Below are 27,160 nucleotides of genomic sequence, written 5' to 3' on the forward strand. Positions count from 1 at the left end.
AACCTGTATAAAATAGCTTATAAACAACAGCAATAACGGAAATCCACAAAAATGGTTTGTATAATGAAAAAAGTGGTGCCATGTTTTTTCCTTCTTTTTTAAGGGGGAAGAGGATTTGTTTTGTCTAGTGCTATGTGTACATTACCTTGTTTTTCTAAAAAAAAACAAAAAAACAATCCACCCTCTCGGATGACCCCACACAAATATAGTGCAGTGCAGTGGTTTTCCTGCTGAGAACATTTGGCCAGCTCTACGAAAGATGTAGTGATAGTCCTTGTAGTGACACCCCTCTCTGCTTCATCTTCAGAACACCGAGGGTTAAAGTCAGGCACAAGTGGCTTGAGAATGGCAAGTCCGTCACGCTTCACGTCCGTTGCTCGTTCTCTCTCCACCTCACGCCGGGAGATGCGTTGCAGGGCCACTGGAATTAAACTGCTGCCTGTTTCGTGCTGCACGTAGTTTGCTGCTGTTACAACAAGATGCATTTGTCTTTGTCCTTGGCGTCCTTCTTGGGTTTGCGTTCCCCTGTAGAGGGATGTTTTCCTGGGCTCGGAGAAGCCGTGGCTCCCCCTGCTGAGGCTCCAGCAGCTGCCGCTCTATCCACCTGGTCGGGGCCCTCTGCTGGTTGTTGTCCCTGCAGACAGGAAAAAACAAATTAACCTCTTGTTTGAACTCTTTAAAATAGAAATTAAATGAACATTCGCTCTAACATATTGTAAACGATTCATCCATGCGCATGTTTCATTTTTGAGCATAATTCAATCTTCTAGTGAAACGATGGACTTCTCTCTCGTGAACTTTGAAAGCTCATTTAAAATGCATTAGTGCATTTACAAATATGTAAGTATTTTGAATGTGTTTATTAACTCACCTGTGCCTGTGCAGCTGCTGCCGCTGCCTGCGCCTGTTCCTGCTCTTGATAGTACTGTGATGCTCTGCGGTCCTCCTCCTCCTGCAGTTTCTTGGCCAGCTCTAAATCACTCATTCCTTCTGGGATTTGTTCCCAACCCAGGTCTGAGGCCTGCTGTTCCTGCTGCAGAGACAGCGCCATCAGGTAGTCCTTTACAAAGGGGGAAAAAATGTTTACATTCTGTCATCATCTACTCATATTGTCCTCATATTGTTAAAAAATAAAATTGTAATATTTTTTTTCTTGAAACACAAATTGAGTTATTTAACAAGTAGACGATGATAGTATTGCATAATGAATGCACTATGGTAGAAGGCAATAATATATATACTTCTTTTATATTACTTTTAGGAGCTTTATGTTTCATATGTTACATTACAACTTGCGTAGCTGGTGACATTCAAAAGTTTGCGGTCGGTAAGATTTTGTAATATTGAAATATCTTATGCTCACTAATGCTGCATTTCTTTGATAAAATATACAGTAAAAGACAGAAATATTGTTGAATATTATTACAATTTAAAATGACCTTTTTTATTCTAATACTGGGTAACATTTCTATTTAATATTTTAAAATGTAACTTGTTTATTACATTTTAATGCCATGCTAGCATTGATGCTATTTACATGCAAACTCAAGGTCAATCACCATTCATAAAATATTAAATAATTATATAAAACATTTCAATTTTATGTAAGATAGAAAATCTAAAATACCTTCAGGTGACATATAAACATGTTTCTGAATATAAAAAAGTTCTCTTTTAAAATGTAACATTCCTGCATCATTACTCCAGTCTTCAGTCACATGATCCTTCAGCAATCATTCTCATATGATGATTTTCTGCTGAAGAAACATTTCTTTATATTATCAATGCTAAAAATTGTTGTACTGCTTAACCTTTTATGTGTTTTTTGCACGGTTCTTTGATGAATAGAAACTATTTAAATACATCCTTGCTGAATTGAAGTACTAAATTCTTTAAAAACAAAACCCCACATTTTTGAACAGTGTATTATTATATATTTATAGGGGTGTTCGATTTTCAGGTTTTTTGGAGTCGACTCCAATTCCTGACTCCCACTGTAGGAGTCTATGGAATTGACTCCATTTACTTTACATCAAAACAGCAAGAAATAAGACACTTTTTATTTTTTTATTTTTTTCCCCCCGACACAAAGCCTTAAAACCCTTTTTAAAACAGCACACTTTTGGTGGGAGCGTCCAAATTCATCTAATTTAACGATGACTTGGCTTGCCTATCAATGTTGCTACCTAGCTGTTGCGATACCTAATTTTAGAGGATAAAGTCCCAAAAAACAGCTGTTGTCAAGTGATGGTGCTAAATGCACATCATCATTGTCTTAAAAGGGGAGTTAAAGATACTAAATACATACAATAATGTACAGTTATTAATGTGTTTATTCTTGATGTGAGTTTTTTTTTTTTTTTGGTATGATTTATGGTTAGAATAATGATTATGAACACAAGATTAACCATAGAAAACCAAACCTATACCTATTTATTGCATTAATATACCATGAATTAAACTAAAGCTAGCATGGAGGAAGCCTATGTATAATTACAAACTAAAGTCGCTGTGACTGTTATCTATTTCTAAAGTAAGCTACCGTACATGTAGGATAAATGTGTGACAACATTTCTGCAACAGCTCTCTGACGTGGTGCACTACGTCAGTGTCTGATTTCCTCGCTTCATTTTATTCTCTCCTTGCTTATATAGTGCACTTAACTGCCATGAACTAAATAGGGATCAGAGTCGACACTAAGAGTCGATTGCTTGCTGTATTGGAGTCGACCCCAACTCTCAGAGTCGAGGAATCAACTCCCCATCGCTATATATTGATTTTAATTATTTACTGTATATTTATACGACTAGAATGCCTCAGTCCTCCTGTAGTGCACTGTTTAAATAACTCCTTTTGGGTTACACAATAAAAATCATACCGCTTTTGGAACATAATTAGTGTGAGTCACTGATCTCTATATAGATCAATGGCATGAGTAGATGACAATTTTAATTTGTGGGTGACCTGTTACTCTCTGTAGAGCATTAAAATACAGCTTAGCCTGAATCCTTACAGTAGTAATTAACTTGCGTAATATTTCATGGAAAAAAAAGAGCACAGTACGTCATGGATATATTCTGAGAGTTAGCCCATGACCATTTAGTTAGCCATGTGACTGACCAAATGGCACATCAGTACAACGTCTGTATTAGAGTAATGACTGACTGCTTGCTAGAGAGCAAGCGCTTCACTCATATAGACACTTCATTATTAAATAGCCAATACAACAGCAGAAGACAGACAGAGAACGAAAGAATCTGTGTTACGTGAAGCACTTTTGTTCGGTCACCGTGCATTAAAGGCTCCCAAAGGCACAGGGGAGGGTTACACTGGAGGAAGGATTTGGAAGCTTTTAACATCAATAATTGAGGAGAGTTTCCAGCGGGGTAATGGAGCAGAATTGGTGCTAGAGGACAGCAGTGCGTTACAAAGCCCAATCGAGATAAACTGCTCTCTCACAGAGCCTGGCTGCATCTCAACTGGATGTGTCAACATTCATGGCCCACTGTAACATTAGTCTCCAGAGGCCGTCTTTATCTGAGGGGCACTGTGGAGTTTTGCCGTCATGAAATTACCATTTGGTAACACAAAGCATACTTCCTGAGGACATACAGATGGGGCTGTTGATGTCCAGAAGCAGAGGAACTATTTGAAGGCTTTGGGGATTGGATCTTTAAAAAGTAATTAAAATAATTATTGCTGCAGGACTGGACTTCATGCTTTTCATAAGACTAGTACCTGGAAAAGACCCAGAACATTTTATCATGTATTAAAAAGCTTTGGGACAAGTAATCACCTGAATTATAACTCGCTCTATCTAATATCAGCTTGACAGATTAGGAGCGACAACCTCATTAAGCTAAAGCGTGCGTATCCTTGTCTACTAAACTATCATTCAAAAGTTGTCTTGAGCTCAACAAAGCTGCATTTATTTGATCAAAAATACAGCGAAAACTGTTTTTTTTTTTTGTGTGTGTGTGAAATATAATTTAAAATAACCGTTTTCAATTTTAATATAAAAACAAAGCTGAATTTTCAGCATCATAACTCGAGTCTTCAGTCACACGATCCATCAGAAATCAATCTAAAATGCTGATGTTTTTATTATTGTCAATATTGAACATGGTTGTGCTGCTTTTTTATAGAAAGCATTTATTTGTAAGCTGTGTAATCTTTTCTAACAATGAATGTAAACGTCTTTAGGCCATGTGTGTCCACCAAAGAGGAGCGCTTGGCGTTTTTTAATTGGTCGCGGAGTTGATTAATGTTCAACTTTGGATGGCTGAGTAAAAAGTGACTATAATGAGTGCATCGTTCTACCCAATCACAGTGAAGGAGGGGCGGGACAAATACCAAATGACCAATCGCCACATCCTGTTTGTACAACGGGAACAAATGACAACAACATGCATAATAATGAAACAAAATAATTCAAAACAACAGCCCGAGCAAATACTTTATATTCTATCAACATTTTATATTAAAACAAAACAGAAACAAACTATCTGTGAAATTAGATACTAGTAACACTAGTAAATTGTAACATTCCGTATCATAGCAAGCAAAGTGTCTCAACAACAAAACGCTCAAGCGCCCACAGTTAGGTGTTTTCAGCTGGCTAAAAATGCTTTTGGGTGGACACACAGCCTTACTGTTTCATTGCTGAATAATCAATTCTTAATCTTATTGACATCAAACTTTCGATTGGTTGTGCATATGACAGAAATGACACTTGAACGCAGTGAACTGTTTCCACGGACATTCCACTGTATGAGCTTTCTCATAGCGGAGCCATGAAACTGTTCTTTCACAGGCATCAACCCTGAGAAACAATTACAGTCCTGTCCTGACCTGATCGATCTGGTCCTGCTGACCACGGTACACGGTTTCTGGGTCAGAGGGCGGCCTCAGATGAAACTCTGAGTCACAGAAGTTCCCATCTCCGTCAACATTATGCAGACTTTCCCAAACCACCTTCTCCTCAGTGAGAAACCCCTGATCTGTCACCAGCAGGTACAGCTGGGCCTGAGGAACACAGAGAGAGCATTTATAAAAACACTTCAGCGGCCTAAAACACTCTCGTCCATCAATCTTTCAGCACTTGCAGACTGAGCAGCAGTGGTGTCAAGTTCTGAAGTGTGTACATGAGGATCATGGAAGAGTTTTATCTGTGGGTAAAGTGAATCCTGCTGTTACAAAACAACTCTACTTCCTCCAGATAAAAGACAGAGGCTCTACAGTCTCCCTGATAAGACAGCTGGGGGTTATATAGAGTCAACATCCAAAACGATTCAAATTCTCTCTGACTCTCACATTCAGTTTAGCCCTGAATTAGTAATATTATAGATTTTAAAATATATATATAAAAATAAACTCTTCAAATATGATTAAACACACTATAAATGGGAACTAGCATAAACAAAAATGAAATAGATATATATATATTTTTAAATTTAAACAGATTTCTGGATGGCATGATTTATTGTGAATTAATCTCGTGAGCCTGACTTTTGATCATAGGTTTATTCTGAATAAAAAAATCTGTTTATGTTACTGAATAATATATACCAGTAGTTACAATTATACTGTAGCAGAAATGGCAAATTCTGAGTATATTTCATTGTCAGCAAGTATTGACTTTGCAGGTTTTTTTTAATTTATTATTTTAAGCTGTTTCTGATGTATTGCGGATTGTATAATTTGTGGTGTCAAATAGGATGAAACTAAAACTATTGTAAAAGCCTAATGCAACTTCAAAAAGAACCAAGAAGAACATATCAGTTTACTTGCATGCGATTTTGGACAGACCTTGACCTTTCAAATATGCTAAATTGTGGTAATTTGGTATACTATATTTATAGTCTTCACAGTAGCAGTTTAAATTTGTTTTTATCCACTGGGGGGCACCAACATACAGCATCCCTCTATAGACAAATGTACCAAATTATCTTTGCTTACTGAAGCGCTTATTTACAGCAGCATAGAGCACTGCAGACGTAACACTCAAATGTAAGCACCTTAAATTTGGTCATAGTGCTGAAGTGATTGTTCCTGAAGAAGACACACAGTTCTCCCTCCTGTACGGTAGAGGTGAGTTCGCATAGGCCGTGATATGTTAGCTGAGTTGCTGTGCTGTTCAGAAACTGCTCTGCTACAAATCCTGGAAAAGAAAGAGGCAGTGTGAGACCTCTGACACACACACAGTATAATATAGAATCAAAATACATTTATGCATGCAAAATCTTGATCTCCACCTTAGATTGATCCCCTAGTTGATTCAGTTCACAAAATAGTTTTGAATGATTCGTTCACGAACCAGACTGATTTCAGTGGTCAACACTGGTGAAGAGTAAATAAACAGCTTTAATTTCAGTCTCTTTCTCACACAAAACTATCATATGACTTCGGAAGACTTGCAATATTGCGAATGACTCACATTAACTAATTTTAGGAGACTTTTATGGTACTATATTTTGATGTCTCAACCTCTATTCATTGTGACTGGTGGTTTAGAACAACATAAGGGTGAATAAATTAAGAAATTTTTTTTTTAAATAATTTTTTTAACTACTCCCTCATACTTTGTAACAAATGTTGATGGATGCGGTTATTAACTTTACTGTAGTATGAAGCAGAGCAGGACCGAGTGTTGTGGAGCTGAGCACGGCTGCTGGAGCGATTGTTACACAAACACGCCTCGCGAGCACCGGGACTTTTATTATGACAGGACACAGTCGCCGGGCGCCCGCACTATTTTTGCTTTTCCGGTCATGAGTATAAGGTTATTCAGCTCTGTTTATCGCATTAGATACATTTAAGTGTGTTTAAAATGATGTTATGAGGTTACTCTGTGCGTTCGCTCAGTGTCTGCTGTGACACTTGTTCACACTGCTAAGAGAAAAGCGCTTCTGCCAAATAAAACTCAGAAACCGAGGGTAATGGAGATATGACACATTTGACAGGAGACTCCCTCAGACTCCTTGGTTAAAATAGCAATTTTTCTCACAATTTACAAATAGTTGGAAACATTTGGAATATTGTAAGTACTCAATTGAACTAAATATATAACACTGGCCATTTTTTTTAACACAAAAATCACATAGGCTGACAGACACAGACTCGCATATGCTTGTACAGGGACAGATTTCGAAAATCAGCCGGAGAGAGAAAAAAGGGCAAATATCTGTGCAGCAACAGAGAAACAGTACATTTTGATGTGTTCTTACAGAATGAGCAAGAAATTACATTTGATATATTTAGACACAAACACTAAGAAAAGGATAGAGGATTTCAGATACCTAAAAACAGGTATTGGGAAAGGAAGGAGGGTGCTTAAAAGACTCACTCTGATAGTTGTTTATTTGAATGATGCAAACACCATTCAGGACATGGAGAAATGTATCCGAGACATTAATACATCCAAATGCAGAAGGGAAAGGGGAAATGCTACAGATGAACACTTGCCTTCTATAAGTAGTAGCCTGGATGAATGTGTGAAAGGAAAAGGAGGAGAAGACAGATAAAGACAGCGAATACCCACCTTCCCCGGCCAGCTCGCTGCTGTCTGACTGCTTACAGCTGATTATCTTCTCCACCAACTGGTTATAGCTGCAGTTCCCCACTGCCTTCACTATATCAGCCATCTACAGAGAGCGATAAAACAAAAAGACAATATGCTGGTCAAAATATTAGCATGAATTGAAATGTTCCACATAGGTGATTTTTTTATAAGTGCTATCAATGAATGTGTTCATTTGAACAATCAATTTAATCTGTACATAACATACCTGCAAACTGCAGCACGCTTTTTCAACAGTTTTTAACTTATATCGGCATTGTGAAACCAAGATGCTCATGGTGCGATGCGTGAAACATTGACTGACAAACTGAACTGAATTGATTGCTGTTGTAGCCCAGTGATGAGCTTATGTCCAATGAGATAGAACTAAAACCAACTATATATTGATTCTAAAGCCACTTTTCATGAGTTCTATTAAATTATCTGTTTGCCAGAAAAATGAAAATGTGCATCTTAATTTAAAGGTTTTTCATATCAAGTATATAGTTCATAGCAATATATATGAACACATATTTCCAATTTATTTGATAAATCAGGCATTTAATATATTTCTAAATATTTTTTATTATTAAATAATTAAAAAAGAAGCTTTTTTCCCTCACTAAAGCTACTTATGAAACGAAGCATATAACCACTGTAGAGTAAGGTTTTGAAATGAAAGGCCACATGCAGACCTGTGGGTCGACCAGCCATCCGTGGTAGAGCGGGATATCCAGCAGGTCGAAGACGATGCACTCGGGTGTGTACTCGAATACCCGCACGTCTGTGAACTTAACGTTTACATCCAGTCCTGTCTGCAGTTTATGCAGCACCGCCATTGCATCACTCATATTCTAAAGAAAGAGACAGAGCAAGCAAATCAATTATAAAGGAAAATAACAATAAAAAAACAATAAGTGAATAGTTACTATTTTTCCCCCAACACAACACATGCATGCATTTCTGTTAAATGTCACACCCAATGAATTGTCTCAAGCAGGAAAAATATCATAACTCTCTAGACAAGCGCCAATACAGCTCTAAACACCCAGTTCCCCTCCTTTACTTCCTGTCTTTCTGTTTTGATCATAATGGCCGTCCACTTACTCTCAAACAGCACAGCTGCAGACTCACAAACACAAGTCACTGCAAGGCTACAAAACTCCAGAGGAGTTCAACAGTTGCAGTGTGTACATATGCAAGGCACGTGTGTTCAGCATTTGATATTACCGTCCAGACCCTATGATGATAATAATAATCTGTCCCACTCTCACTTTTAAGGACCCACCATCTGTAGTGCCGATCGGACACAGCTCGCAAAGTGAGTTTGTGTGGACAGTTGTAGGGATTAGAGCTTGTAACACAACCATGTAACAACCACATGATATATCAAACCCCATGAATCCCTAGAAACCATTGAGATTATCTTTGCCCTTTCGTGAGAGATTTCTGTAGTGGACATTTTCTGGTTTTACAAGGGATTTCCTTGCACTTTCACTTAATTCAGTCCCATTCACTGGAATTCTAGATTTGATTTAAAAAGTTCCAGCTTTGGAAGCTGATAGGTCAACAGCATTCAGTGTTATTTTAGCATTACTTGTATAATATTTCAGTAATCATACATATTTTGTATAATGTATATTTCTATGTTTATTCGGATGAGACAGACTCTCATAGTTTATAGTTTAATAGTCAAGTTTTTCAGATAAAGGCATTTATGACTTTCATTAGATCCCACATTAATTTTCACTTCAGTGTTTGTGATCCACACATTTACTTAAAGGATAATCCTTTGTCTTGTACACAAACAGGATCAGATCAAGTAACTGGAGTCGACTCTATTCCAGCGATGATCTTGAATAATGCCTATAACCAAAGTGACAGATAATGATAGTTAATATTAAGACTTTTTGTTTTAAGTCTTCAATGCTTTTTTTCATATCAGACATGTGGTATAAAACACATCAGAATAACATATCAAGAGAGCAAATTTGGTTTTGATTTAAAATTTCAAGTAGACATTTCCAATCTAGACACAGCAGTCCATTTTTGTCATACCCTACCCGAAACGAGACGAGACAAAATCTGACAACCGTATTCTGACACTGAGTGAGCACAGCCTTCATATCTCACCTTGACTCTGATCAGAATAGCACAGGTCATCATCTTGCTGCTCAATAAATGTATGATGTTTCCAAACCAACACTAGACACCTTTATAAAACTGCAGAGTCATGAGTCCTAGGTCTCCTGGAACAAGAGCTGGATGAATCAGTGTGGCACAGGCTGACCCGATGGCCAGTGGGTGGATGAAAGCATGTAGAACTGGCACTGGGGTCAGATAAGCGTTGACCGATCAGCCAAGACCCATCCACCCACTTCTACCATTCAGTTCCGTTGAGCCTGGCACCCCTTCCAACCCCCACCCACGCCCAGCCTGTGTGTGGCCAGGCTCTGTCCCTGTGCCCCTGCCAGCGTTTCTGAACCACTCCACTGCCCTGACCCACTTTTTCCAGCTCTTTTACTCTCGTTTCAGTCCAGCAATATTCACTGAGATGGCTATAAAAGCTTTAATACAATCAAAACATCTATTAGACTGAAAAACAGCTGATAAACACAGTCAAACCTGAGTGATGATAATATGCACTGTTTACACACTAAGGCTAAACACACTAAGATAGACACAAAGAGAGCAGGCAGGACCATTAAAGTTCTTCCGGTCCTTTTGTGTTTGTGCGTGTGTGTGTGTCTCTCACTCTCTCTTACTGCCAAAAAAGCGCTTCACTAACTGTCAACACACACACAGAGCCTGGCCAAAGACAGTCAGCTGACCTGCAGTGTAGAGAAACAGCATTATTCAAGCATGAATGAAGCTCAGTTAAACTCTGGAAGATAAGTACAGTATAAAAAACAAAACTAGATCAAAACTCAAGAGCAAAGCAAAATCTCATACAGACGAGCAAGACGAGAAGTAAAGGAGCATAAATCCAGTCAGCCTCCACCTACTCCAATAAACAAAAACACACTCTCAGGAACATCAGAAACACTGCTGTCTTAATCCTCACATACAAAAATAGACTCACTCCACTTTTAACTGCTTGAAATTTTAAATTGAATATATTATAATGGCATTTAAAAGAGACATTATTTTATAAAATATGTATAAAATACAATTTCTAAAAATAAAAATAAAATAAAAAACCTTACCCAAAGCTTTTGAATGGTAGTGTAATGTTTTTCTCCCTAAATTGGTGTGATGACAGCATCTAACAGCAAACAGCCTTAAAGGGTTAGTTCAACCAAAAATGAAAATGTGATGTTTATCTGCTTATCCCTAGAGTATCCAAGATGTAGGTCTGTTTGTTTCTTCAACACAAATGAAGATTTTTAAATCCAACTGTTGCTTGTATATTGCATGTCAATGGGGTGTTTTCTATGAGAGTCACTATGAGAGTAAAAAACACACAGACATACGAATCCATATTAAACGGCTCGTGATGACACCTTAAGACACAAAACAATCTGTATTTGTGTAATTTTACCTTATTATGAGACAAATCTCATCTAGTATCCCCAATGCCATTACATTGTCAAGTAAGGTCAAAACCCGGCGTGATCATAGATATACCTGTATTTTTACATAGATGCATTATTTGACCGATTTGCGCAGCACTAATGAGGAATCTCTCTCTCTCTCTCTCTCTCTCTCTCTCTCTCTCTCTCTCTCTCTCTCTCTCTCTCATATATATATATATATATATTTTTTTTTTTACCTTTTCTGGCGGAAGTAATGACGTTGGTAATGCTAGATGAGATTTGTCTGATACAAGGTTAAAAAAATAAATACTGATTGGTTTCTCACAGAAACAGATCGTTTTGTGTCTTAAGACATCAATGTGTCGCCACGAGCCACAGGGTTTAATATGGATTCGTATTTCTGTGTGTTTTTTACTCTCATAGAAAAACACCCCATTGACATGCTTTATACGAGCAACGGTTGGAGTTAAAAATCTTCATTTGTGTTCTACTGTAGAAACAAACACACCTACATCTTGGATACCCTGGGGGTAAGCAGATACACATCACATTTTCATTTTTGGATGAACTATCACTTTAACTGGCAAACTTACCATAACTGACCTGAAGGGGTGAAATATAAATTTGTCATCATTTTTGACAGGCTTTGTGGTATAATAAAGATTATCCAAAATCGAATCACTAGAAGGCCCAGAACATGCATCTCATACCAGCCACGCGTGAAGAGAAATGAGCCATCTCTCTTGACCCGATATCCGTACATGCCAAACGCTGTGGAGCGAACAGCTCTATGAGAAGTTCATACTCTCTCAATGCAACACAATGATGATATTCACTCCTATTATAAACTGTTGGATCCAGACTGGAATGGACCAGTTCTCACAATTCCTTTAATTCAATGGCGATTCCATGCATACTTCCTGCTGGGATGGATCGGTGCTGATCTAGATGACTACTAAAGCTTGTTTTCTAAAAGCACTTTAATCCCACAGATAAAAACGATCTATTTAATGACAGAGAACCAAGCCATGCTCTTTACAAGAACAACATTTAAAATATGTGTCTAAGTGTCTATATGTGTCTTGGCTAATGTTTTTTCCTCTGTCAGAGCCTTATGCCTTACCTTTTACTCCTCGCTCTGAGTGTTAGCTATGTAAGCTACATAAACAGACTGGCTTTCTTGGATTGAGTTGTATTCTGTGAGTTGCAAGCAAAATTGCTGTTTCTTTTACCTGTTCGTAGTTCAGTCGCTGAGCCTCCGAGATCTCTTTTGGCTTGGCTTCAAGGATATAGTCTCCTGTTGTGAAGGAGTGAAAGCAAGAAAGAAAAATAAAGGGAGGGTTAGTGAAAAAACATTTGAAAGACGGTGCACTTATTGAAAACACATGCTCATAGGAGACATCACTCTGCAATTCACCCTGTTGTAATTACCAACCATCTACATATGCCAATAAACCAAAAGCAGTATTTATAACCCCAGCCTTTCTGTATTTAAAGCTTTAGTGTGAATGTCTGCCAGTACTGTGGAAAGACAGTGATTGGAGCCTACCTGTTTTAGTGGATGGGCCTACAAGGTCGAAATATCACGATAGGAGTCATTTTATTTTACGATAAAAATATAGTTCTTTTGGCTTTAAAGAATGTTTTTATATCATCAAAATGTTGATATCATTGAATTTTTGTAATTCTCGTCACAAATTTCAATATCACAAAAAATACATGTCTATAGAAAAAACAAATACTTGCAAAGAAGGGGACATGTGTTTTTAACCGGTCATGCCCAATAAGGCAGCAAATGACTCACAGTACAGTAAGTTTCCCACAGCACTCAGAAACCATGCATATATTCACATTTAACACATTAGCATTGAGATGGAGTCTCTGTGGAGCAAAATCTACTCTGAGTTCGAGTCATTTTACCGTGCATTTGCACTAACGATGTTCCCATACTTCTAATGAGAAGCACTCATCAAAGAGAAGCTTGAAGGGCTCCAAGCGGATTTCCGTTAAAAAATAAAAGTTTGATGGTTTAACATTTTGTTTTTTGTAATTGTTATTTGTGACATGGGACCACAAAACCAATCATAAGGGTCAATTTGCAGAAAATGCTATTTATACACAACCTGAAAGTTCAATAAATAAGCTTTCAGGATATGACAATATTTGGCTGAGATACAGTTATTGAAAATCTGTAATCTAAGGGTGCAAAATATTGAGAAAATCGCCTTTAAAGTTGTCCAAATAAAGTCCTTAGCAAAACATATTACTTCTACTAATAAATGTTTTATATTAATTACAGCAGGAAATTTTGAAAATATCTTCATGGAACATATTTTTTTTAACTTAATATCCTAATGGTTTTTGGCATAAAAGTGAAATCGATAATTTTAAACCATACAATGTATAGTTGGCTATTGCCACAAATATACCCCTGTGGCTTATGACTGGTTTTGTGGTCCAGAGTTACACTTTTTATTAAAAATTATAATATTAATAATAATTATTATTGTTGTTATTATTAATACAAAATTTAAAAATCCTCAAATGATGTAGTCCTCCAAGGAACTAACCTCAAAACTAGTAGTTTCAGAATTAAATTAAGCATTTAATTTGACCTCTATGCAAGTTTTATAATTGTCCTTCATATCTTGTCCGAACTAACCCTCCTCCAGATCAGTGATAGGGGCTGGAACAGACAGAGATGAAAAGAACTGACCCTGGGTTTTGCTCCAATACCGGCGCACCTGTCATCCGTCTCATTAACATTCTGAACACACACACAGCTACACAGGAGTACAGGAGCACTGCTCGGCTGTACTGACCATTAAATCAAGGCCAAATCGCTGTATGTTCCATTCCAGAGCGGTCTATTGCTATTGATTCCCACATACTTGTCACCTTTCAAAGCTTTCCAGTGTTTTGTCATTGTAATAATAATTCAGTGACACTGAATTATATGGTCGCACATGCCATAGTTCAAAACAATTAAGTTCAAAATACCAGAGGAAGCTTAGATGTTTTTCCTTTGCCAAAGCACAAACGCGTGAGAGAGAAGCGTGAAGCTCGGCTGTTTTATTTTCGGCCCACTCCCTCAGACTCCTGCTTCCTCTGATCAGTGCCAAGAATGCGGCCTAGCACAGGCAGGTTCATTTGGGCTACTTTCGCTTATTTCTGCTCAGCAAAAACACTCCTGTTCCAACTCTCGCCTCTTCATTTTTTTCTCTTTTAGTTCCTCTCCAGCTGATCTCTTCCTCAGCCGATCTCTTTGTCTCTCCCATACCGGGCCTCTCCTCTTATCAGAACCCATTAAAAAGCTTCTGCTTCTGCTTGACTTTTGACTTTATTACATCAAGCTGTAAAGGCAAAAATGAAGATTCTGCCATTGTTGTCTCACATGGCTCCAAAACCACATGACTTTATTACTTCTGTGGAACACAAAAAAGAATTGTACTGGCTCGACTTTTTCATACAAATAGCTGGCATGGAGATGTCATAATATATCATAAAAGAGTGGTCCATAAGACGGTGTGCGGAATAATCTAAGTCTTCTGAAGATTGTGTGAGTCACAGACTTATATTTTGTACACTTAATAATTCTAAAAAACAAACAATAAAGAACAACACAAAATTGACTCATGATTGTGTTACAGATAATTTTTGGGGAATAATGACTTTTTTGGAGTCACACAAATTTACCATAAAAAGACTTGGAATATAACACACCAGTAATATGCCAACTTTTATAAAACTTTTATGGAAAGTATTATGCATCCCGTTTGCAGCTGGAAAGCCTCAGTCGCTGTCCAAAGCAGTTGGGGAAAAAAAGAAGAGCGACAAGTTCAATTGTGTTCCACAAATGAATAAAGTGTGACAGGTTTGGAATAGCATCAAGATGACAAAATTATGACAGATTTGTAATTTTTGAAAACAAGGACAATAAGTAGACAAAACAAATCTTCACCAAGTCTTACAAGTTCATGCTGCAATTGTTGGAATTATAAAAAAAAAAAACATTTAATGACAAAAGTCAGTCATCCGGCTTTAGCAAAATTGCTTTGATGCTAATTAAATATTTTACACTTCTGTATCAGTTTAATATATTGAACATTGATCTAGCCTTTAGTGTAAAATAACTTATCGGGTTACTTGGGAAACATACAATAGTATTTTCACAGAAAAAGAACAGTAACTGAAGTGCATGCATTTATCAAATCAGATAAGACTGTGTAGTTGTCAGAGTTTGTTCGTGTGCCACTGACTTTGCCTGGAAATGAAGCACTAACAGTGTTGTAAAGTACAGCCGAGAGGGAGAGTGAGATACATGCTGTCTAATGGAGTTAAACAGCTTACAGCACCTAGGGCAGAGAAAAGCAATTTACAGATGACTGTGTAGCTAAGCATGGTTGTTTCATAGAGGATAAGTGAGTATATGCTTCTGAATAAATGAAGCTCCACGCTATGATGGGAGTACCTTAAAAGAAACATTCAGAAGGTCAAACTTTCAACAGCAAAAGTAAAAAGTGCCCAGCTGGCGCACTCTCCATCTGACACGTTTTGTATCTAGGGGATTTCTGTGTCCTATAGGTCAGGAATTCTTTAGAGTCCTTATCAACAGCTCAGCAATATGAGGAACACTTCAGAATGGTCTCTAGACAGACAGCTGGGAATGGGGTGTGTATGGCCTCAAGCATGTTCAAAGTAGTCAATAGGGGTGTAACGGTACACGTATTTGTACTTAACCGTCAGTTTTGTGTACCGTTACACCTTTAGTAGTCAAGTTTTCCAAGCTGCAAAACTGACCTGTTTCTAACCTGAAGCTTTTGTACCTTGTCACTTATTGCACGATAAGCTCTCCCATTTTATTGCAAGTTCAGTCAAAAATGGGGCAGAAATGCAGCCTAGAAGTCTAGACGCACATCTAATTTGCCGCGAGTGTTGTCAAGCAACTCTCCATGGATTTGCGAGCTGGAAACACCAAACTCTGGTCAGGCCAATCACATCGTGTATGGAGTGGGTGGGTCTTAAAATAATGATGGCAGAGTTGCAGAGCTTCCGCGTGCTACTAGTAAACACAGAAGCTGGCGAACGGCGGTCTTTCAAATCGGCTTTGGCCGTGACTATGGAAGATTTGGAGTTAAGCTTTTCTTTGAGAAAAGAACAAAGAACGGTAAAGGAAGATGTGTTCAGAGTTTTGCCGACTAAATACGGCGAAAGTTTAATCAGCTAGCTCCGCTTCACGTTGCTCTGGTTGGTGTAGCGCTATCCTATCGCGTGCAGAGGGAGTTTGAAAAACAACCGTTTATCCCGCCCCTCGGATTGAGCCCTGTCAATGGTGAGTTCCCAGACCAAACATCTTGATGTGGGTCTGGCTTGTCAGGCTCGCGGGAATGTAATCATTTTACATACAGTAAATCCAATGAATAAAATAATAATAATAATAATAATAACAAACATATACTGGATTTTAAATTATAATTTATATTTTAGCCTCATTCCTATGCAACAAAATGGGACAATATCTAATGGCATGAGCTATAATAACAACAACAATTATTATTTTTATATACTACATATATAATTAAATACAATTCTACATTAATAATCATAATTTTTATTATTATTTTAGAATGGTATATAACTAAATTTGTACTGTTTTCAAAATTTAAAGCAAAAGGAGATATTTGCTTTTAAAGAAATAATTTCTAAGGACAAACGGCCGGTAGGGAACTACAGTCTTTTCTTTCAGACTCGCTGACATCAATATTTACATAAACCCCTCCTTTGAGAATATTAAATAAGGGGGGCGGGCCATTTTGCAATGCCGACGAAACGCTGTTATTTTCATCCGGATTGTAGGTCCACTTTGTTCAGCCTTCTTAGGGACAGGGGAGTTAGTCAATGGTTCAAATTTAAATCTCGCTCTCTGTGCTGCACATTTTATGGAGGAATTAAAGCTCACAATCGTTGCGAGTTCAATGCAGGATTCGCACAACGGCTTGTCCTGAAAGATGGAGCAGTTCCAACTTTAAAAACAGAAGCTGTTTACGGGCCATAATCTGCAAATATGATTTATTTTTCATCTATGTGTTTTCCTGTAATAGTTTGTATTGTTAATTGTCCGTTTTTAGCAAGGAAGTAAACAAATGACAAGAGAGGCAGAGGCAAACCAGTTTGTTAACCCGTTGACGATGACATTGTAGGCTGGTCCCTGCAGCGTATGATCACATATATGATTACAACGTTCAGCGATCAACTGCCAAATTAAAAAATGTAAATCCGATATAGCGCGTTGACTGGCGCTGAGCCAGAGACTGAGTGAGTGAGAGACTTTATTTTAGGTTTCATACACTTCAAATTACATTAAACAATCAAAAAATGTCACACATATCAGGAGATGATCCAAGGTTGTAATCCAGCAAGCATGCCCCATCTCCGTCAGTGTTTAAACATAACGGCGCACAGCCGGTGATAACTTTACCGAACAACTAAGACAATCATTTTCTACCCTGTTCCCTCACGTAATGTCACATTACATATATCAGGTGAAGTGGATGATATTGTGTTGTAAATCCAGCAGGCTCCGTCAGTGTTGTAACAAACATATAAAGGCGGCCGGACGCCCACAGCACGTGATAACTTTAGCGATCAACTAACACAACCATTTTCGACCCTGTTCCCTCACGTAATGTCACATAACCAGGGATGCAAACACATGTATGATCAAAAAAGAGAGAGCTATTCAATGAAAAGCAGCGATTGATGTTCTTATCTTTTGTTTGACATTAAACAGACAGCACTAAAGGCTACTGCCCCTTTAAGACCTAATGCAGGGATATGTGTCGTCGAACTGCAGTGGCAGATACCACAGACATTAAAAGATGTGCAGCCAGAAGAAACTCTATAGCGGTTCACCCGCGCTCACTAGCTCAGTGTTTTGATTTACTAGCTCATATTTACTGTTTGGTGGAGGCAATCCAGAATTATTGTTGGTGAAACTATAATCAGACCCCCTCCCACCCCCCATCTAAAAAACTCATCGGATCTGCAATTTTCACACACGTCACCCAAACTGACGTGAAAAAAGCGGGAGGCGCCAAAAAGTGCACTGTTTGGATCCCTGCATAACATATATCAGGTGAAGTGGATGATCTTGTGTTGTAAATCCAGCAGGCTCCGACTCCCTGACAATGTTGAAAACACATAATGGTGGCGCCCTGCCCACAGCCCGTGATAACTTAAGGCTTGTTCGAGATCCATTGGCGCTGCGCAGACTGATCAGCATATGACATCAAAGTATCGCGAGAACAATTGTAGAGCAAACTACTTCTTATGCTTTTGAATCTCTCTCGCGGTACTTTGATGTCATACACCGATCAGTCTGCGCAGTGCCGATGGATCTCGAACAAGCCTATACTGATCATCAAACACGTGAACTAGGTGGTTAGCGAATCAGAACACAGCTGGGCCAGCTAACCAATCTGAGCCCATTGCGTATTTTTAAGGGACTGGCTTCATAGAACCCGGAAACCATCAGACCGTTTTTACAAGAAGGGACAGAGCAGTGTAGAATAAAGGTAAATTATATGAAAAATAATGATTTTTTTTTTTTAAACAAAGCATGAACACTTTACAGTGCAACCCGCAAACACAATCAGGTCTTCGAAAGAATGGGTTTTACCAGCTCTTTAACCATATCATCTGCCATCCAAACATGCATGCTTAATAAAAATTCTCCTTCTTAGTAAATAAATATCTTATAAAAGTTTTTAAAACTGAAAACATACACCAAAGCAACCACACCCATGTAAGGAATGACATTTCGAGACCACATCCTCTGCGGTCACAACCACTGCACTTTATAAGGGGGTTCATAAAGTCTAGACTTTCCAGAAAGGTTCCAAACAAAGCACAATCTGAATCCAGTAAAGATTCTGCATTTCATAAATCGCTTGTGATGTTCCGTTTTGGTAAAGCATCTGCTAAATGACTAAATGTGTTCGTAAAGGTCTTCAAGGACTGTTAAGAGAAACCACTGAACAGACACCGACCTCTGAACAACACCTACAGAGCTGGTATCTATATTCATCTCATACTTGGCATTTCTGGAGTGTGAGGCAAAAATAAAACCGCTTGGAGTTAAAACACTCATCATAAAGTGTCACAACATTCAGATCCAATCAAACATTCCCAGGTCATGACTAACTTTCTTTAAACAGCAGTGTATTTTCTTTGTAGCAGGCACAGCACTTTTTTTCTTTAACAATCTGCTTTTACATAACATCAATGATATTTGGGACTAGTGGACAAGATGCTTTTAAACTATTAAAAACTTTTGAATTAGTAATAAAAAGCTAAATGCAATGTGAAGTCCAAGCAACTGTCACACTGCAGTAATGCAACACTTCTGTGTTCCAGGTCAACATGCCACAGTGGAAATAGGGATCTGGACTCTGTGACGTTGGGTATTTCCCTGATCTGGTGCTGTCCATCAGCACCTGAACACATATCACATTTTCTGGTTCTCAGATTTTTATCAGGCTGTTTATCGAACGCACAACAGTCTAGTTTGATATACAGACTGACTTTATGAAGCCATAGAAATGTACATGCTGAAAATAACCAGAGAGTGTATGTTGAAATAACATTACACAATCCTATAATTAGGATGACATGCCTAGCTTTTGCCTGATTCTTACTATAATTTGGTGTCCTATGGTGGATAAATTTAAATTTTCTTTTTGGGAACGAACTAGCAATTAGTGACATGAAGCTGCGGAAAGAAGTAGACAGAAAGACTTGAGCATAGCGTTCCCATTACAGTTTTGTCAGCGAGCTCACCCTACTTTGCATCTCTACATCTTTTTTTATTAGCTATAAAATTAAATAAAACCTGAAACATCTTTCTACTGAACCCTCCATTGGATAGGTACTGTGTCAACAAGACCACATATAGAGTCCACATTTATAATGCAAATTACGCTTACCAAGATATTCCATCAGCTGCTCTGCTGTTATTATCTCCATCATTGGTGGGAGCTTGACCTGTACCAAAACCAGGGAGAAATCATTTTAAAATCAGCTTAAATGACCAATTGCTCATGGTCATATATATATATATATATATATATATATATATATATATATATATATATATATATATATATATATATATATATATATAAGACAGTTACACACATACGTAAGGGGTACTGATGTTGTTGAAATGGACTGCTGTATCAGCATAACTGCACTATGAGAAGAGAAAAAAACCCCCAAACATCTTAAAAACAGCCTGAATGTGGCTATCATCTCCATGAGATGCCAGTGGCTTTTAAAGCAGTCACAGCTGAAAAACATAGTGCCTCTTTTTTCAAGATGAAAGACTGTGCACTGAAATAGTGCCTCATGTGCCTGCCAACTCACTGTCAAAGCCAATAATTAAATGTCATCTTTATAATGCAAATGAGTACAGGGCTGAAAGCCAGAAGTTACTGGTGTCTGTAAAATAACTGTTTAGGATGAAACCATGATAGTGGTATGTGTCTAAAATAATGGGGATGTTATTTAAAAATCTGGAGATAGAGACAAATCTGAAGATGAAATCAGAATCCAAAATCAATCTCAAATCAATTAACTAAACAACTGCTATTACAAAACACTGTCAGATGACAGTAAAAAGATGCGTTCCATTCTTAATTGCATTTCATGTCTCCACTTTTTTAGAATTTGTTTAGTCAAATATGGACCGTAGTTAAATAAGTCACACAAAAAAATTCACATTCACAGAAACGATTACTGAACAGTAAAAAAAAGATTAAATCGGTGGAAAAACGTTCATGTTTCGTTGGCTCTGATTTGGCCAACAGACTATGATGACTTGTTTTCCACAGTAATCAACACAGCAAATGTAGTGAGGATTTTTTTTATTCCTAATTTAAAACAATATAACATACATTTATAACGCTAAACTTTGTGTTTTATTACCGTGTTGGCAATAAGTTACAAAAAAAGGAACGCTGCTGCGAGTGTGTTAATACAATGGCTGAGTTAGTGGCGGCAAAGTTCACATTCTCTCTTCAGACTGCTGGGATCAATCTCTATATATGTTTTTCACTTTTTGAAAAGTTGTTCTGCTAATGGAGCAGAAATAGAAAAATAACATTTCATCACCCATTCGCCACTATAGAAGTTTACCAAACCATGACGACTTCCGCTTCTGAGAACCCCGGAAATAGTAGTCCCTAGTAGTCATGGTTTACTTTATACCTTTATGCCTAGATGCATTACGTTTCTTTACTCACAGCTTGCTGTGTAGGCTGCATTGTAGCAACTTGCACTTATTCTGTTGGACTGTCTAAATCACACACATAATGTCCCGTACCATCACTACATAAGGTGTATTATCAATTGATATTATTAGTAACTTTGTAAACCACATTACACAGTGGGTCATGGATGTCAACATTGCAGCTCCCATGAGACCCACACTTTGAAGACTAAAACACCTCTAGAACAGGGTGTCCAGACTCAGTCAGGGAGGGCCGATGTGTCCAGCAGAGATTAGCTCCAACTTGCTTCAACACACCTGCCAGGGTAATGTCTAGTATGCCTAGTAAGGCCTTGATTAGTTACTTCAGGTGTGTTTAATAGGGGTTGGATTTTGCAGGACAGTGGCTCTCCGGGAGGAGGATTGGACACTTCTGGTCTAGAAGATAAACATGAGCGATCTCTTGTAAGTGTACTGCAATTTAATAAGCAAATAATTTATGATTGCGCCTTTATTTACAGCCAGTGACAACTGGTTTTACGAAACATATTGTGCTTACTTAGTAGACAAACACAAGCCAATGGCCAATACACAGACAGTACACGTCTATACCTTGGGTGGTACTAACTGTGGATGTCAAACGAGCAGTATCTCATCTTATTTACCTTCCATGACAATAGCAGGACATTCATAATAGCCAGCAGCGGGCACGGCCCGTTCTCATTCTGTGTGATGATAGGCGTGTTCTCCTCCTTCCACTTTATCCACTTAATGTGGTACAACGACTGACCGGTCACCCTGTCTTTAGGACAGAGGATTTTCGTTCCCTCGGCCCCGTATTCACCCTGAATAGCCAAAGCCAGTCCCTTGTCCTCTAGTCCTTCACTGTTGAGGTCTGAACTCGGACAGGAGTTCAGATTGGAGAAGGACTCTAGTGAATCAAAGCTGCGGGACTCTCCTGCGATGCTGGGCTCACTCCCACTCGGAGGACCCTCGGAAACGGTGTGATCGTTTGTATTCGAGTTGGCAGGTTTCGCTTTGTCTGGACACAAATAAGTAGGCTTGGCCAGCTTCGTCGTTTCTTGCGTCCCTCCATCCAAACCGTCCGCTTGCACATTATTGATGTCAGATTGCTCTCCCGTGAGGTTGTTTACTAACTTTGAGTTGCCACCCTCCTTTTTCGCAGCGGCGGTCATCAACGGCTCGTATCCCATCCCGTTGCTCAGCTGGTCCGGGGCCCCTGGCGACAGTGTCTCTGGTAAAACGCTCGGTTGTGCGCTCTTGCTTACTGTCTCAGCAGCATCTGTTGTCTGTGTGCAGGGTGTAGCATTAGCACCGCTAGCACTTGCACAAGTAGTCAAAGTCTCTGTCTTCTCGCAGACATCTTTCATTCCGCTGACTGTTTTGATATCTGCGGGTTCTGCACGAATAGCGGTGCACAGGACACTTCCTCCTGCGTCTCGATGAGGGTTTGCATTCTTCTCCATTTCGCTGACACATCGACGACAACCTTTAACTAGATGGCAAGCTCCAGTCTCAGCTCCGACGACGCCATGACATCTCCCCCTCTGACGTCATCCCTTCATAGACACTTATTTACCGAGCCCGACTACAGTAAAAAAAAACGCTAACTGTATTTAGTTTTACTAGCAACTTAAAGGTATAGTTCACCCTGTGTCGTTTACTCAACGTCAAGTTGTTCCAAAACTGTATATTTTTTTTCTTTCGCAGAGCACAAAAGGAGATGTTAATGAAGAATGACTGATAGCTGTCATAACGTTTTAACATACGACTTCTGAATGCACTTAAACATTTACCCAATAACACAATGATAAGTATTATATTGGTTATAAGTTAGTGTATGCTTTTTTTAACTGAAAAACAAACAAACAAACAAAACAACAACAAAAAAACCCGTAAAGGAATGTGTTTCGAGTCAAATTTACATGGGCACTGGGCAGCCCTTTCTGTACATTTCTTAATACTTCGGCCATCTTTTGTTCTATTTGTTTTTATTTAGTTTGCTTGTTTTGTTTTTTCTTTGTGTTTATCAGTATTTTGTAGGCTATGATTTTAAAACATGATGCCCATAACAAAAATGTCTACGTTAATCCGCACGTGATGGATTATTGTAATCTTTCCTGGATTTAGAATCTCCCTCATTACATAGCCTATATCGTGGTCACGTGTGAAAGATTGTACGTTGTTTTTCATGGAAATTGATGTAACATCACGCAGTCTATTCCACATCATTAACCCCATCTAGTAATGTTTCTATCTACCGCACGATGGCAACGTTGACCTAGATATTGTTTCCAAATGCTAATTATTCGCCCCCATAACGTGTACACCGATGTAATTATTATTTATGGACAAATTTGTCCCCAAAAGCGAATTAAATCTGACAAAACATCAATTTAGTTACGTCCTGGATAAAAATAAAAAGGACATGCAAATGAAGTAGCCTATTTATATTCCAAAAATGTGTAAAACGTTTAATGTCTGCATTCAGATCGAGATGCTTATCTTAACTGTGGCTGAGTAAAATAAGGGAAAAATATAAAATTGTTTCTTGGTTTTCAAATTCAGTGAAAAGTAAAGAAATAAACTCTGTGACAGGATCCATATATAAACGAACATGGGCACTCGTTTCAAATTATGTATTGACATACAAACTATCTACCAACATTATACGTAACTATTTAGCATAAGGATCTCAATGAACCACATGATGTTAATTATAGGTTTAAAAAGCTGTCATATTCAGTCATTTCAGTGATTTATTGAGATCTTTATGCTAAACAGTTCTCCATCAATATTTTTTTCAACTATTGCATACTAAGTTCTACAAGGTCTCTTTACAAAAGCGTTCATGCAGACATCCTTTCATGTATTTCTGGCATTGTGGGCGTGGCTTTACGCTCTGCCTGCGCCTGACGTCAGGCCGTTGGAGACAAGCGCGAAGCTGAGGCCGCACAGCAGCAGGAGCCGTCACACACACATACACAAACACTCACCGAGGGCGACTGCGCCTTTAAGACCCGCAAAACTAACAATCAAACCAGCCTCGGTGTCAATGTGCGAGCGATGAAAATACTCGATATGGTTTTGTTCAAACTCTTGATGTTGTTATACTGCTTAAGCGACACCAAAGGTAAGTGGGTTTTTCTTTAGTCCTGGAAAAAGTGACGGTTAATCGGATTGTGCTTTAGCTGAAGTGAGCTAGTATGGGAGGGGTGAGCACAGAGAGACTGAGCGTGAGTGCGGAAGTAAAACTAAACACTAAAAATAGGCAACTTTTCCTGTTAAACACGTGGAATTTCAGGTTTATTCACATAATAGCATTTAATAATAGACAGTGTAGTGAGGAGTTTTCATAAAGACTTTGAGTGGGCTATTTCAGAAGAATGACAATAAATGTCCTAGCTAGCTGTCAAAAGGAAACTCAGCTAGCTAACGTTAACTAATTTGAGTGTATTCACATTAGAGTAATCAGGAGTGGAGGCAGATAATGAATTCGTTCAATGTATTCGTTTCTGTTATTTTTGCCTTCTTGGTTTGTTATTTCAGAAGCGCGTTGTCGAGTGCGCAATGTTGATGTCAGAAAAAAACCGATGAGTGCGAAATGAAAGACTTTACACACCTTTCCTGTAATCATTTCCTCTCAAGAGACGAGGTCACCTCAGTGCTGGTACATGTCTAGTTCATTTGTGTGTTACAATTTGTGTGACAAATTTATTGAACAAAATATATCAAAAAGTTTTTGTTTTAAATCAACCTTTGACAACCTTTAACAGTTATGTTCTACAGTGTATTTAAGGGTTCACCCAAAAATGAAAACTGCCCTATACTTTACTCACCCTCAAACCATCTTAGTTGTATATTATGGCTACTTTCAGACTGCAGGGAAATGTAGCTCAAATCCAACTCGGATCTGTTTTTGTCATGATGGTGTGAACAGCACAAACCACATGGAATCTAATCTTTTCAATTCCAATTTGTGTCACTTCCATATGTGGTACTAAAAAGTTAGATGTTTTGCAATGTGGCAGTATTCTGAACAGTCATGAGTTCACGCTACTTTTAGTATAGATCAACATAAGTCACAATTCTGCGCTCATGGGAGTCACTTTAACAGAGGTCACTCTTCCGCTGGAATTAGACTGGCGTACAGCCTTTACCGAAACCAAAATAAGTATGGATATTTTTCTTACAAAAATGCATCGCTTCTGTACTCTGCAGTCATATGAATTACTTTTTATGATGAATGGATGCACTTTTTGGGGCTATATAATATTCCCTTTATAAAGATCGGAAGAGCCAGGATATTTTTTAATGTAACTCTGTGTTTGGCTGAAAGAAGAAAGTCATATACACCTAGAATGGCTTTTGGAATAAAAGGAATAATTTTAATTTTTGCGTGAACTAATCCTTCGAGTTCACAATTAGAGTTTGGGTTGGATTAATCTATACTAGTAAGTAACTATAATTAACATTGTTTACCTGCAATGGAAATCTGTTGTAAAACCCCCATTAGATTTTTGCTGAAACATACAGTGCCCTACTGTGCCTGCTGTCAGACAGGAAATGACAGAACAGTTAATTGTATCTGTTTCCTATGGGATTTTATCTTTTTTAATGTATTTGGTGTTCAAATTGTTTTTGTTGACCTGGGCTAAAGACATACAGTGCTGCCATTTACCCTATATTTTGTTACTAATTGCCTATCACAATGGTGTCTGTTGTTGTCAGATATGCATTATCTTACATCTCAGATGAAAAATCACACACACACACACACACACACACACACACACACACACACACACACACACACACACACACACACACACACTTATATATATAATGTATATGTAGGCTTTCAAAACAATTCCTAACGTGTACTCACTGGGATGCTCATTATAATATGCAAAGTTTATCCAATTATAGCAGTGGGCGTTTGCTTCCAAGTCTTCAGGGCGACACATCCTGAGCGTTCCATGAGAGAGGCTGAAACCAGGGTTAGCCTCAAAGTTAGCTTGCTATTGCTAGCCTCTCTGACTTTGCCTACCCTACCTTTAAATGTTTAGTATCCATTTTATGTTGTTCTTTGTTGCTTTTGTTAACCAGCTGTGAAAACAATTGTACAAAGCACTATACTGACATCCCTTTTGGCTCAAATATCAACTCAAACATGTTGTTGTGTTGCCTTCAACAACGTTAGTGAGCTGATTCCATCAGCATTTTGAGTTGTCTTACATAAAGTGAATTAAGACTGAAGGTAACAAATATGGTTGGGGTCTAGTGTCATCTGTTTAAGACTAAAGGTTTTCGTGTGTACTGAGGGAAGCTGATTGATATTACACCATCCAGTGATGAAATAGCTTGTTGTTGAGCAACTTTAATACTCGCCCATGCATCAAAATATGTTGCGTGATTTTGGTATTTTTCATGTGGTTAGCTTCTTCAACTCGCTATATTGATCCTCCCACAAAGATGCCTTCCTGTATGTTGTGCCCAGGGTCTTTCAACATTCACCAGTGAAAATTCGCTTATGGTAAATAACTTGTCTGATGATGTTTTTGTTGGAAGTGATCAAAGTGTTAAAAGCAATATCTATTGCAGTGAAAAATGTTTAAAATCTATTTTTTATATAGGTTACCTAGAGCTTTTTTGTTCCCCAGAACTCTGTGGCTAATCATGTGGAAAAATCTTCACATTTATACCACCAATATGAAAATATGAACTGCAAAATCTTGATGTTCTTGTGACAGATGCACTGCAAGAAAGGTTACATGA

At 38.2% G+C, this 27,160-nt stretch overlaps 2 protein-coding genes across 4 annotated transcripts in view; one reads left to right on the forward strand and one right to left on the reverse strand.

Moving 5' to 3' along the window:
- Window positions 1–22,945, reverse strand: mindy2 (MINDY lysine 48 deubiquitinase 2). 2 transcript variants are annotated; one of them, XM_067441823.1, is made up of 10 exons: window positions 22,027–22,945; window positions 20,294–20,344; window positions 20,079–20,136; window positions 12,327–12,391; window positions 8,254–8,412; window positions 7,541–7,643; window positions 6,018–6,160; window positions 4,852–5,025; window positions 872–1,060; window positions 1–634 (listed from the first exon to the last, which is right to left on the reverse strand). In XM_067441823.1, exons 1-10 carry the CDS (start codon window positions 22,846–22,848, stop codon window positions 470–472), a joined length of 1,929 nt encoding a protein of 642 aa, XP_067297924.1. In that variant the 5' UTR covers window positions 22,849–22,945; the 3' UTR covers window positions 1–469. The 2 variants fall into 2 exon arrangements, with proteins under 2 accessions (XP_067297924.1, XP_067297934.1); XM_067441833.1 differs by lacking the exon at window positions 20,294–20,344.
- A 1,379-nt stretch (window positions 22,946–24,324) lies between these two features.
- The window catches only part of adam10a (ADAM metallopeptidase domain 10a), a 96,894-nt gene continuing 94,058 nt past the window's right edge, over window positions 24,325–27,160 (forward strand). For both annotated transcript variants that reach the window (XM_067441958.1, XM_067441966.1), the window contains exon 1: window positions 24,325–24,515. In XM_067441958.1, the coding sequence (XP_067298059.1) occupies window positions 24,449–24,515 (67 nt within the window). In that variant the 5' untranslated portion in view covers window positions 24,325–24,448. The remainder of the gene's footprint in view (window positions 24,516–27,160) is intronic.

The sequence above is a fragment of the Pseudorasbora parva genome, chromosome 1 (genome assembly GCF_024679245.1).
Source record: "Pseudorasbora parva isolate DD20220531a chromosome 1, ASM2467924v1, whole genome shotgun sequence".
Classification (NCBI taxonomy): domain Eukaryota; kingdom Metazoa; phylum Chordata; class Actinopteri; order Cypriniformes; family Gobionidae; genus Pseudorasbora; species Pseudorasbora parva.

Bases quoted from the DNA above. Each gene is read 5' to 3' on its own strand.
- mindy2 (XM_067441823.1), bottom strand. From the start codon at position 22,848: ATGGAGAAGAATGCAAACCCTCATCGAGACGCAGGAGGAAGTGTCCTG. The intron at 20,137-20,293 runs GTATGTGTGTAA...GTTTTGGTACAG, and splicing joins ACAACATCAGTACCCCTTAC to GTCAAGCTCCCACCAATGAT. The intron at 1,061-4,851 runs GTCAGGACAGGA...CCCTTTGTAAAG, and splicing joins AGCAGGACCAGATCGATCAG to GACTACCTGATGGCGCTGTC.